Source organism: Peromyscus eremicus, chromosome 11, assembly GCF_949786415.1.
Source record: "Peromyscus eremicus chromosome 11, PerEre_H2_v1, whole genome shotgun sequence".
NCBI lineage: Eukaryota > Metazoa > Chordata > Mammalia > Rodentia > Cricetidae > Peromyscus > Peromyscus eremicus.
The window spans coordinates 69470918-69484058 of record NC_081427.1 but is presented as its reverse complement, the minus strand read 5'-3'; the positions used below and the strand labels follow the sequence as shown (position 1 = coordinate 69484058).

General features: G+C 44.3%; 1 protein-coding gene across 1 annotated transcript in view; it reads right to left on the bottom strand.

Annotated features, from left to right (window-relative positions):
- Positions 1-12763, bottom strand: part of Polr3g (RNA polymerase III subunit G) — a 33205-nt gene extending 20442 nt beyond the window's left edge. The window contains exons 1-2 of the mRNA XM_059276238.1: positions 12625-12763; positions 1713-1862 (exon numbers count right to left, since the gene is read on the bottom strand). Coding sequence (XP_059132221.1) covers positions 1713-1829 — 117 coding nt within the window. The 5' untranslated portion in view covers positions 1830-1862; positions 12625-12763. The remainder of the gene's footprint in view (positions 1-1712; positions 1863-12624) is intronic.
- Between the last annotated feature and the right edge of the window lie 378 nt (positions 12764-13141).

Genomic DNA, 13141 nt, shown 5'->3' with positions numbered 1-13141 from the left:
CTGTGGGTTTGCTCCTGTGGAGCTGGAGTCTATGAGCAACAATGACTGGCCCAGTGGCAGAGTATCCCCAGAGTGCAATCGTGGCACTTTTAACTTGGGGGTAGTCAACAGCTGTCCACCTGGATGTAAGGCCCACTCAATAGAAGGAGATTCATCCCTGATACTGCAAACCCAGCCAGCTACTCATGGCTGAAGAGGTTCTAGACCCCAGGGAAAACCTACTACTACCAGTTCCCTAGACAAATACAATTCCTAACTGTATTCTAATTACAATTATCCTTATACCCACAGGTAAATGTAGCTCTCCTCACACACAGAAGCTTCTTTCTGCAGCCCACAGAGGTGCTTACAAAGACCCACAACTGGTCAAAATGCAGCATAAGAGACGGTGGGGTGCCCTTTTGGTACATCAAGAACACAACCCCTACACCCAGCCTCAGAGGCCATCACAAAAGCGTGGAACGATGCCAGGGGCAGAAGAGCTGAACACCTGAAGTGAGACAGTGTCTTCTGCACACATAGAAGTTGATCCCTGAAATCACAAGTATGGCTGTCACAACAGATCTGCATAATGACAACAGCAGTAACGTGCCCAGGTGGAGGGGGAATTCCAAAGCCCCGCCCCCGGCTCTAGATAAAGAGCTACAGTCAACCAATTGCTGCAGAGAGGGGAAAGGTTTTCTCCAAAAACAAGTCCCCCGCGACGTTGTCTAATGTCTCACATTCAGGCCCAACACATGTACACACGAGCAACACTAAACAGACCCAGTAGGCTGTGTGTGGGGGTATACATTTTATATACACATTACTGCACATATAAAGTGTACATATGTAATAACAATAATTATAAAAAAGGTCGTGCGTTTGAGAGGGAGTGAGGAGGACATGAGAGGAGTTGGAGGAGTGAAAATTATTTAAGTACAGTATTCCTGCACAAAATTCTCAAAACATCCAAAATATATAATTTTTAAAAAAAGTACAATTTCTTTATGTGAGTGTCTAGAACAAGGATTCGTCTGTCCAGGGTTCTCTACGGCCACAAGTCCTTCAACAAAGGACTTCTCCATCTGAAATAGCAACGGTGAATGCAGGGAATTAATTCAGAGGACCTTGCATCCATGATCAGCTTTGAGCAGCAGCATATACCCATCCGGAAACGTAAGCTACTGTTTTCAATTGAAACATCAGCTTTATGTCCATAAGTTTAGAAGCAATCCCTAATGTAGCAGAAATGTTTCTGTTCTGAAAAATTAACAAAATCCGAAGTGACTGAGATAAAACAATTAATCAACAGCAATAAACTTGAATGAGACAAAAGTGGTATAAGGAGCAAAACTATTTTCTATAAATATAAAATATGAAGAAAATCACTGGGTACATCAGGGGACATCATAAAGCTACTTAAAATATTATTTTGGTAATTAGAGTACATTAATAACATCAGTAGAAGACACAAGGATTTCAAATAATTCTTAGTTCACACAGTACTTGTTTGTAGAAAGGTATATATAGTTCTGTTCTCTGTATTTTAAGAAATCAGTCTGAAAATTCAGGCAGATTCTGAAAATAACCAGTTGTTTGAGAACAAGGTAGAGGCCACATGGTCTTTTATTCTTAGACATGAGGATATCATGATAGAACCACGTATTCAAGCCCCAAACCCCGAAACCACGCAGAAATACATTATGAAAACTGAGCTGTCAGCAACTTACAGGGAACAGCGGCGGGGGCTTCAGCACAACATCAGGCAACTTATCCCCGCGGCTGAAGCCGACAGCCTCAATATTAAAGGTGTAGGTAGAACGTCCTCTTCCTTTATTACCAGCCATCGGAACCGACTGCAGCAGGAGTGTGGACAATCCCTGGAAGACAGGGTTAAACGGTAAGACTTCCTGAATCACACACCAGAGAAAACAAGCATTTTAAAGCAAAATGTAAGACTCCAGCCTTTATATAGAAGAGTAAGCAGAAAGACCAGAAGAGCCCACGGGGATGGATGACTCCAAGGAAAAAGTGTTTTTCAGGCACAACAGGACTGATGAAAATATGAACTCAGAGAGACTGTAGCAGCACACACAGGGCCTGCACAGGTTCAAACTAGACAGGGTCCCAGCACGGAGAGAGGGAAGAAGACACAAGCTTCACTCGTAACAAAGAAACCAAGTAGATGGGGGGGGGGGGGGGAGCCTAACCAGGAACTCGTTGACACAATACATTTGATACATGCTTGCAAAGGAAAAATTAGTTTTCTCCAATGGAGTCTCACTAGATACATTACCAACAAATACTCCTGGGCTCCATGCCCAGGAGTAGCTGGACAACACTAAATGAACTCAATGGTAATATATTTTTTTTTAAAGAATATTTGTTTCATATTGCTTTGTGGAATGTGTTTAACTGGTTTTTGCTTGCATATTTGGTTTCTGTTTTTGTGAAGGGTTTTGTGTGTGTGCTTCTTGTTTTTGTTTTCTTTAAAGAGAGAGAGAGAGAGAGAGCCAGGCCAGTGCGTCTTTAATCCCAGCACTTGGGAGGCAGAGTCAGGCAGATCCCTGTGAGTTCCAGGCCAGCCTGGTCTACAGAGTGAGATCCAAGACAGCAAGGACTGCGTAGTGAAACCCTGTCTCGAAAAAGAGAGAGAGAGAGAGAGAAAGAAAGGGCGTGGAGTTGGGTGTGTGGAGAGGATCTAGCAGGAGCTGGAGGAGAAGAAAGTGTCATTAGAGTATATTGTATGAAAAAAAATTTAATTAAAAAGAAATGTGATCAAGACAGTAAACTGTTAACATGCCATCACTATGTAGAGATGAAGATGAAAGGCACTCCTTCACCCAGGTCCTCAGGACAGAGCTGACTCTGTCTTCTTTGAGATGCTGCCTGAAATACTCAGCCAACTGACAGAATTCCCCCCCTCTCTATGGCTTGATAACAGGATCTCAGATAAAGAGGAGGAGGAGGAAGAGAAGGAGTGTGTGTGTGTGTGTGTGTGTGTGTGTGTGTGTGTGTGTGCGTGTTGCATTCTCCTAAGAAGGCATGTGTGGAGAAGGAGGTTGACATCACCACTGGACATCTCACTTAACTGCTTCTCTACCTTATTTGAAACAAGATCTTTCACAGAACCTGAGCTTGAGACTGGCTAGTCTATAAGTCTCAATGATCTACTTTTCTCCATTCCCCAGCACTGAGGTGAGAGACATGTACCACTACCATGCAAAGGCCAGACTCTTAAACTGTGGGTTATGATCTTGTATGGGATTGTAGAACTGTGGGTGTCCAAAAAACTTGGCAATAATAAAAGATTTCTGAATGAACAACCAAAAATTTATTAAAAACGTAGTATGTAATGAGCCCTCGCCTGCAGGGTTATCACTGCAGCCTTGTTACTGAAGTGTGGCACAAGTCCTAATTAGTCTTACCATAAAAACCTGGAGCCAGGTATTGGGGTCAATGCTGAAAGATCAGAGGAAACAAGCCACAGCCACTTCTCACCTCGCCAACTCCTCAGCCAAAAGGGAAGATCCTGTCTCCATGAATCCTCAGACTGAACGCCGGAGTCCTCAGCCAAAAGGGCTTGTGTTCCTGTCTCCTCCCGCCTTATATACCTTTCTCCACCCAGCCATATCATTTCCTGTCTCAACCTTCTTAGTGCTGGGATTAATGGCGAGTGCCTCCCAAATACAAGGAGCAAAGGCATGAGATGAGTGACAGGATTAAAGGTGTGTGCCACCACTGTCTGACCTCTGTGTTTAATCTAGTGGCGGCTCTGTCCTCTGGCCTTCAGGCAAATTCTGTTTGTTAGAGTACAAGCAAACTATCACCACACTGAAGGAAAACCACACGCTGGGCATCCTGCAGGCCCTCCCACCACACAATGCAGTCAGTCACTGCCTGGGACACCTCGGCTCAGACTCAGAACTACTGTGTGTTATAAACTGCAGTGAGTCTTTTGCTTTTCTACTTCTATAAAGACAAATACTTTCAATATTTTACAAAGACTTCTACTTTTTTCCGAGTCATTCTTCAGCATGCATCAAAAAACAGTAGATGGCATTGCTATGAAGTTTGATTTTAAAAACTGATCTTTGAACTGCTGACTTGAGTTTCATAAAAACTTGTTCAGCCGGGCGGTGGTGGCGCACGCCTGTAATCCCAGCACTTGGGAGGCAGAGCCAGGCGGATCTCTGTGAGTTCGAGGCCAGCCTGGTCTACAGAGTGAGATCCAGGAAAGGTGCAAAGCTATACAGAGAAACCCTGTCTCGATAAACCAAAAAAAAAAAAAAAAAAAAAAAACCCAACCAATCAACCAACCAACCAACCAAACAAACAAACAAAAAAAACCTTGTTTAATGGGTCTAGGCTTGGGATTAAGACAGAATTTCCAATAATTTCAGAAAAGGCTCTAAAACATTTCTGCCAGTTTGTTTTCCATGTGTAAAACAGTTCTTAAGCACTGATTATAAAATTAAACTACAGGAAAACTCTGAAAATCTCTGAAGATGCTTTACGTCCTGCAATATCAAATACTCAGCAAAATTTAGTTCTTCACGCAACCACACCCAATTTATAGTAAGTCATATTTGTTTCATTCTTTTTTTTTTTTTTTTTTTTTTTGGTTTTTCGAGACAGGGTTTCTCTGTGTAGCTTTGCGCCTTTCCTGGGACTCACTTGGTAGCCCAGGGTGGCCTCGAACTCACAGAGATCCGCCTGCCTCTGCCTCCCAAGTGTTGGGATTAAAGGCGTGCGCCACCACCGCCCGGCTATTTGTTTCATTCTTAATGAATGGTAAAAATATATGTATGCCAAGTAAGTGTTTCAAAATGAATTTATGATTACCAGTAACTGTGTAATATGTATACATATGTTTACATACCTATATACCTGGGGTTGTATGAATTTATGATTTCCAGTAAGTTATAATATGTGTACATATGTTTACACACCTCTACACCTGGGGTTGTGTAAAATTTCTCAGGTAAACAGGGGTCAATGAGCGGGAGAAGTTTAGGGGACCCTGCCCTACAGCATGAGAACTGGGGTGGCTCTTTCTGTGGAATTCCATGTTCAGCGGTGGTGACTATGAAAATGTATATTCCTGCCACTGTCTTACTGCTGATATAACAGTGACTAGCATTTAACCCTGGGTGCCGGGGGAGTGATTTGACCTCTTAACCGCAGAAGAACGGAGGAACTTTCACTTCTGCCTGCCTAACGCAATAGTAACGCAATAGTATCTCACACAGATGCCGACTTCAAACCAGGTCTCTTGTCAGGCGGCAAAGACTATTAATGTCAGTCCTCTTGGTTTTGTGATATTAATGATAAGGGAAGGCCTCCAAAAATAAACAAGGGACTAGCTACTTCTTTGTATATTCTGATTATATATAATAGGATAACCTGGTCCAAAAGCCTGGAAATCTAAGCTTCCTTCATCATGGAGCCAACATAAACACAATTTTCAACCCTAGCAGTCACTTTCTAAGGACTTGGGTAGCTGAGAAATCCAGAGCAACAGTTTCTGAGCAGTGCCGTAGACCGCGGCCTCCTTTAGGTAACTGTTGAAACCGAAAACTGTGGGGTCCTAGGAAGACAAAGAAAAGGGAGGGAGAGAAGAGCCAGAAGGAGAGGAACAAGAGGGAGGTGAGAGGGAGGTAATCACACCTCTAGGGGGAGGCTGCGGTTTGGAGTTTGTATTCTAAGAAGGACTCTGGGTAGTTCTGATGCATGGGAAAGGTTGTCAGTCACTGAAACCATCAATCAAGATTACTTGGCATGGGGATTAGGTAAGAGTGGTCTGAAAATCTTTCTAGATGACTATCATACAGAACACACGTTGAGACTACTGAGAGGATCCTTTAGTAGTTCAGTCAAAACATGGCTAAGCATGTCCACAAGGCCCACCTCTGAGGCCTGAAATTTTATTAATTATCCTCAGTGACTTTTGTTTTTAAACAGTGTTAATGAAATGACTGTGAACTGTCACACATCTACAACACAGGACGCTGTAGATCAACCTGTGAGTTCATTTACAGGGAATAAGCAGTACCATATTACTGCACTTTTCGAGGCTCTGTGGCTGTCAATGTTAATGATCTCATATGTCTAGGGCTCTAGCTACACACAGAAAAATCCAATCAGTGGTGAGATACTGTTTCCTCTCTTCTGTGAATCACTCAATCAGCACAGCCTTTGACTGACTGTAATGGCTGATGCCAAAAACACTTTCAGTAACAATTGTACATTATACACTTTGTAAATTCATCATTATACATCTGCCATCTACATACTTGACATTTTCCTACATGAGCGCCTGAACATTAAGAAATGATTATATAATCCTGTTACCGGCATTGCAAAGCACAACTGTGGTCTTTTTACTTCAACTGACTTTTCCGGTACTATGTACATACACACCAGCAGGGCAGACAGATCAATTGACTCCCATGTACCTACCGACCATCCCGCTTCAATAGTTATCAATATATGACTAATTCCTTTTTTATGCTCTCCCAGTCCTGTGACTCAGGTTATTCAAAACTCTTCATTACATATATTCTCTGAGAACTAGAGAAAAAAAAACCCAATACAACGAAACCACTGTGGAAATCAGTATGGAGATCTCTCAAAAGAACTATGGTATGCACCAGTTACAGCCTGCTAGACACACACCCAAAGAACTATCACAGAGACACTTGCACATCCATACTTATGCCATGTCTATTCACAGTAGCAAGAACACAGAATTAGCCCAAATGTCCATCAAGAGCCTGCTGTCCATCCACATTGGATAATGAAAATGCAGTACATACGCACAATGGAAATATATTCAGCCACAAAGAGAAATAAAATTATAAAATTTGAGGGAAATGTATAGCACTGGAAAATGCGTCTATTAACTGAGGCAGCCCAGGATTGAAAAGATCAATACTGTCTAACTCTCATGTGCAGATCATGGCTTCTGATTTTCGATGTATGTGTATTTATGTGACAGTAAGTAGTCAGGTCAGAAAACTGGACAGGGTCCCACGAGGGAAGAAGGGAGCCTTAAGGGAGAGGATGAGATGGAAGAACACACGCGGAATACTGGGAGGGGGAGGAGAGGGGGTGATGAGTTTGGGGGTGGCGAGCAGGAGAGGGGCTTGAACGACCAACCAAAACTAAGTATGTATAAAAATACTATAAGGTAACGTGCCAATTTGTGAGCTAATTAAAAATTTTAAACCCACATAATATCACATGCAAAATTGTTAGTCCTTTATTATCATCTTTTATGTAGTCAGCACCCAAACTTCCTCACCACCTAAGTGAGTTTATAGTTCTTTTGTCCCGACAAAAACTTCACATGGCAGTTGGAATGATGTGTCTCTTACATTTCTTCCCAACTGTAAAGCTTCCTCTGTTCTGTTTTCCTTACCATTTATTTATGGGAAAGACTAGGTCGCTGTCCTGTAGAGCGCTCATCATCAGAACATGAAGGTACAAGCAAACACTGATGTTCTGATGTAGCTGGTCTTGAGCAGGGCCTACGGTCTTTCTACCACACGTTCCCAGAGACACCTCTGCAGCTGAGCACAACTCAAAATTAGCAACAGCCTCCCATGTTCTGGTGTGAAAGATCACATACATAAGTCGTTAATGCACTCCTCTGACCACTATGTCCAATGAACAGGTAGACTAGAGGCTTTCTCAGACTTCGGACTGACTTTCCCACCAGGATGTTTAAGAAATACACTTTTTCTCATTGTATCACAACAGAGTACATTTAATCTCTCTCTTGGTGGCAGTCAGGATGGTTCCTGAGTTAGTTACTATTGGTCTGTCTTGCTTAGTATAGGATGCTAATCAGTTTCACCAAATTGTCTAGATCTTTCTTCCATTATAGATTACAAAATGGTGATATACTTTTTTTTTTACAGGGCTGCAGACTTGAATGATACATATATTTTCATCATTTTTCTATTTTGCTGGTTGGAGTTCTACTTTTGGGAATTAACTCTTCTCATATACAAGTTACCTTAAAAACAAAGTCCACTCATGAAATTCATCTTAATATTGAAGTTCATTCCATCTGTCTACCATAAAAAAAGAGGTAAAATATCCAAATGGCCTCATTCCAATTGCTGATTCACTGAAACATGCTGAGTCGACAAAAAGCTGGTATTTCAAGTATGACAACTGCTGAGTAAGAGGGTCACACCTTTACTCTATGAAGCAGCCCCAGGGCCAACAGGCATGGCCAAGAATGTCCTACATTCCAGTCTAGGATCTGTTACTAATTAAAGGTTAAGAGTCATTCTTAATCTTTAATTAAGATTAAGTTTGCCAAACTTGTCTGATAACAGGAATTAACTGAGAGACATGTAAATCATATTGAATCCTGGGGAATAATTGGTTCTCAAACCTAATAAGCCAATATCTTTGGAGTTGGGCCCTGGAAACAAGTTTGGAAAATTCACTCTGAGAGAGTATCTCAGCTAACACAGTTGAATAGAATATCCCCCAAGAAATACACTTTGCAGCCTCCAACTTCCTATTTTATCTTGCAGTCACTGGGCATAAATTGATAGCAGTAAATGTGACCTGCTGCCAGGCAGCGGCGGCGGCTCACGCCTTACACCTTTAATCCCAGCACTTGGGAGGCAGAGCTAGGCAGATCTTTGTGAGTTCAAGGCCAGCCTGGGCTACAGAGTGAGATCCAGGACAGGCACCAAAACTACAGAGTAACCCTGTCTCAAAAAACAAAACAAAAATGTGACCTGAGGAAAATCCAATCCTAGCTCTTGAAACACCTTCATTACTAGACATCCTACATACTGTTCTCTTCAGTTTGTTGATCCAGACATGGTACAGCTCCCATACACAGAATACTTGGGCTGTTAATTCACTTCTTCCCCTGTAACCAGGAACTAAGTTCACAAGTGACACCTAGGCATAATGAGTCACTTAAATCCTTTACTTGGTTTATCCAATACATTGATCCTTTTTTTTTTTTCCAACCTGTCAAAGTTTTTCAGGGGAAAGTGTTGCTCTGATACCAGGGATTGAACTCAGGGCTTTCATGAACTGGCAACCATCCACTAATCATTGCTGTGGGATGGTCTGTATGTCAAGTGTGTTGCTGATTGGTCAATAAATAAATCACTGATTGGCCAGTGGACAGGCAGGAAGTATAGGCGGGACAAGGAGGAGAATAAAGCTGGGAAGTGGAAGGCTGAGTCAGAGACACTGCCAGCTGCCACAATGACAAACAGCATGTGAAGATGCTGGTAAGCCACGAACCACATGGCAAGGTATAGATTTATAGAAATGGATTAATTTAAGATATAAGAACAGTTAGCAAGAAGCCTGCCACGGCCATACAGTTTGTAAGAAATATAAGTCTCTGTGTTTACTTGGTTGGGTCTGAGTGGCTGTGGGACTGGCGGGTGTCAGAGATTTGTCCTGACTGTGGGCCGGGCAGGAAAACTCTAGCTACAAATCTTCAGCCCTAGCCTTCTAATTTTTATTGATTTACATATTTAATTTTTGAGGCACACTGGACTTGAGACCTTTCTACAGCCCAGGCAAGCCTTGAATTCATAATCTTTCTGCTTCAGCATCTAAAGTAGACAAGAGGTCAGGCCCAGCTTCCAAACTTCTTGAATAAAGACATTTTGTTTTCTCTATTTCCCTGTTATCCAAATCTGTTTAGAACGGCCCAATTTAACTGAGTAATTTACTCAACTAGCATTGAGCATTTTGACAGGTACTGAGCAAAGAGCACTAAAACATTAGTCACCCAATTCTTCCTTCAAAACGTCCATTCATTTCAAATATTTTGGCATCTGTATTTACTATAAGTGATCTCTCTCTCTCCAAGGTCTCACTCAGCTCCCTGGCCAAACTAAGAATCACAGCAGATTAAATCTTCCATTTTATAGAAGAGTTAAACAGCTCTAAAAGGTTATTTGATAGTCTCAATCAGTTCCTATCAAAGGCAGGAATAGACTAGGCCTCAGGAAATCCTTTCAATGTCCTATTTATTTTACGTCTGGAAGCACACGTCTAAACTAATTGACAACCTTTTTAATCCCAGAGATGTAGATCAACGAGGGACGTTAGTAACTGCAAAAGGTTCTGAATTTTAAGATTTTATTTGAAATGTGTGTGAGTATGTGTACATGATTGTAGGTGTCTGTGGAGGTCTGCTGGAGTTACTGGTGGCTGTGAGCCACTTGGTGTGGGAGCTAGCAACGGAACTCAGGTTCTCTTTACTGGTGGCTGTGAGCCACTTGGTGTGGGAGCTAGCAACTGAACGCAGGTCCTCTACAAGAGTAGCACGAGCTCTTCACTGCCAAGCCATCTCTCCAGGCCCCCAAAATCTGAATTTTAAAATACAACATCAACAAAGCAGCACTGCCTCTTCCATTCAGAAACTGTTCCAAGAGGTCTGAAAACAAGCGTTGTTCAAGAGACGCAAGTCTATCCTCATCAACTCCAAATACAATCTCCTGGAAGAGCCTGAGCCAATCCCTGCAGTTCCTCCTAGGTCTAAACTGTCCTGAGTTATGACTGTGATGTAAAGGTGCTGTCCTCCCCTCATACACTGCCTTACACGGTTAACCAGATGACTGAATGTCCAAGTTGCAGGAAGCCAGGGGAGGCAATGGAACCCAGGCCACAGTGTCTCTGAATGACTTGCTCACTCCACTGGGCTGTGTCCTCCGCTCACTGGCAGGAGAAGCTCACTAGCTCTGATTCCCCTGATGTTCCCTTCCTTCCCTTCTGCTTTAGCTCAGGACTTAGCATTTCCCATCTGACCTTCCCAACAGACCAGACTCCCTACGTTCAGGTTCCTGGTTTCAATTCACTCTCTAGTCATTTTAATAGAAGGCAAATCTTTACAATCCTCATGTGCCATTCTCTTCTTTTAACAGAGCTTAGGCCTTAACTTCTGCCTCTCCTCTCACCAAGCGACTGGTGGTTCTTGTGTGTCCCCCAGGGAGGGTCTTCCATCATCCGTGGAGTCTTCATGGAGTACCCTCTATGCCAAACCACCCTCTGTGTTGGGAATAAAGAGGGACAAAATAACACCTCTGCTCTGACGGAGTTCACAGTCAAGTAAGGGAAACAGGCAAAATATGTTTCACAGAAACCGTCAGAGACAGGTGGATGGTGTGGAGTAAGAGCAGGAAATAGGCCAGAAAGACCAGTTGAAGAAGTCCTGCCTCATTCGGTAACATCCAGGCATAAACCTAACAAAGATGAGAAGCAGAGCCATGCTGAAAAGCAGAAAAAGAGAACCGTTGGGGACTGTAGCCTGGCACAAGCCAATTGATTATCGGCGAATTATTGCTGAGCTCATGGCCAAGTAATGGTTCTGTGCCATTTACCTGGCGGCTCCTTCTGCGGGAAAACACGGACAGTACAGGGCACCGTGTTTCTCGGCTGAGAACGGCTCCTTCCAGGCCAGCGCACCTGTTCACAGCCCCTCCCAGCCACTCCCACGGAGCACCCGATTTTTGCATTCATGTTGCCTTATATTACAAGTATTTGTGTACAGGTAATAGCTTCCTCAGATTCTTGAGGATTTGTTTGTTTGTTTGTTTGTTTTGAGACGGGGTTTCTCTGTAGCTTTGGAGCCCGTCCTGGAGCTCGCTCTGTAGACCAGGCTGGCCTCGAACTCACAGAGATCCACCTGCCTCTGCCTCCAGAGTGCTGGGATTAAAGGCGTGTGCCACTGCCGCCTGGCTTAAATCAGACTTTTTAAAAAATATAGTATTCTGTTTGTCACACATCATTTAGTGCTAAGAATGGTCCCAATTGCACAATTGAGTAACTTCTACTTAGATGAGATTAACAAAATACTCAAAGGGGCAGCAACCTGCTCGCACTCCCACCAGAGACTTTAGGAGTGTAGGAAGAATACACCTCCCCCTCCAGGAAAGTCTGTTAGGACTTTATTAGTAAGCATTTTCCTAATTATCCTTTATAATGCTGTCCCGTGAGTCTCTGTAATTTTTGAAGGTTAGTCAACTTCTCAAGGGAATTTCTGAATCCTAAATAGATGCAGCTAGCTAGGGCTCGGGGAATGCGCATAGGGACTCGATGTTAAAAGTAGGGGTGATTTCGGTGGCTGGTAAGGCCACACCCAGTCATTATCCACTTTTCCTGTCCCCTCAAAGTGCTCCGCCCTTCATTAGTTAAGCTCTGGTAACTTTCTCTGCTCTCTTCAAAGAGCAAAGAACCGTACAAAACATGACGGGGATTTAGAATTGTTTAAAGAAAAATCCTATTAACAACCCCTTTCCCCAGTATCAAAAGTGCAATCTGCCGCCAAACCAGTGCGTGAACGAACAGCAGGATCTCCGGATTTGCTAAGTCTTCTGTAGTATCCGCAAGAGCATAAACTCCCTTCTAGCTCACTAAGAAGGAACACCTCCAAGAGGAGGCTGGAAGATCTATCTGGCTACCAAGACTTTAAAGGGTTTGGAAGGCAGCAGCAGGCTTTGGAGAGGTAAGGCTACCTCCCAAGTCACTCCAAAGGTTTGATGAATTTTGGCTCCGGATGCCTGGCCACCACGTTCTCCACGTGCCCCATCAACTCCCTTCTACCCTCTTCACCTCCAGCCCGATCTGGGTCAACTTCGTTACCTGCTCACAAAGTCTCGAGGTTTGGGCACGCCGTGCAGCCGAGGTGGCAGGGGTGCCGGCAAGGGTGCGGACAGCCGCGCCAGCAAGGAGCCGCGGGTTCCACCTTCTCCGCAGCGCGCAGGGTCCTGCACGCGGCCACTGCGCTCCGCCACCCGGCTCAGCCAGCCTAGGCGCCCCGCCCACCCCCGGCGAGGCCACACCCCCGGCAAGGAGCTTTTTAGCCCTTGGCAGGCACCGTAGTCGGCCTCCAACTGGCTGGGCCTCGCTCTGGGCTCCGGTGGCGAGTGAGCTGCTCCCGCTGCCCGGGTGGGGGCGGTCCTGGGCTTCCCACGCATCACCCCCAGCCTCTGCAGTGGCACCCCGGAGCAGGGCAGCGTCGCCCCGCGTTCTCGGCCCCACTGCAGCGGCCTGCGGGACTGCCTTGGTGCTGCAGCTGCAGGAGCTGCGGCTGCAGGAGCTGCGGCTGCAGGAGCTGCGGCTGCAGGAGCTGCGGCAGCCCGGGCTGCAGCCTTGGCGC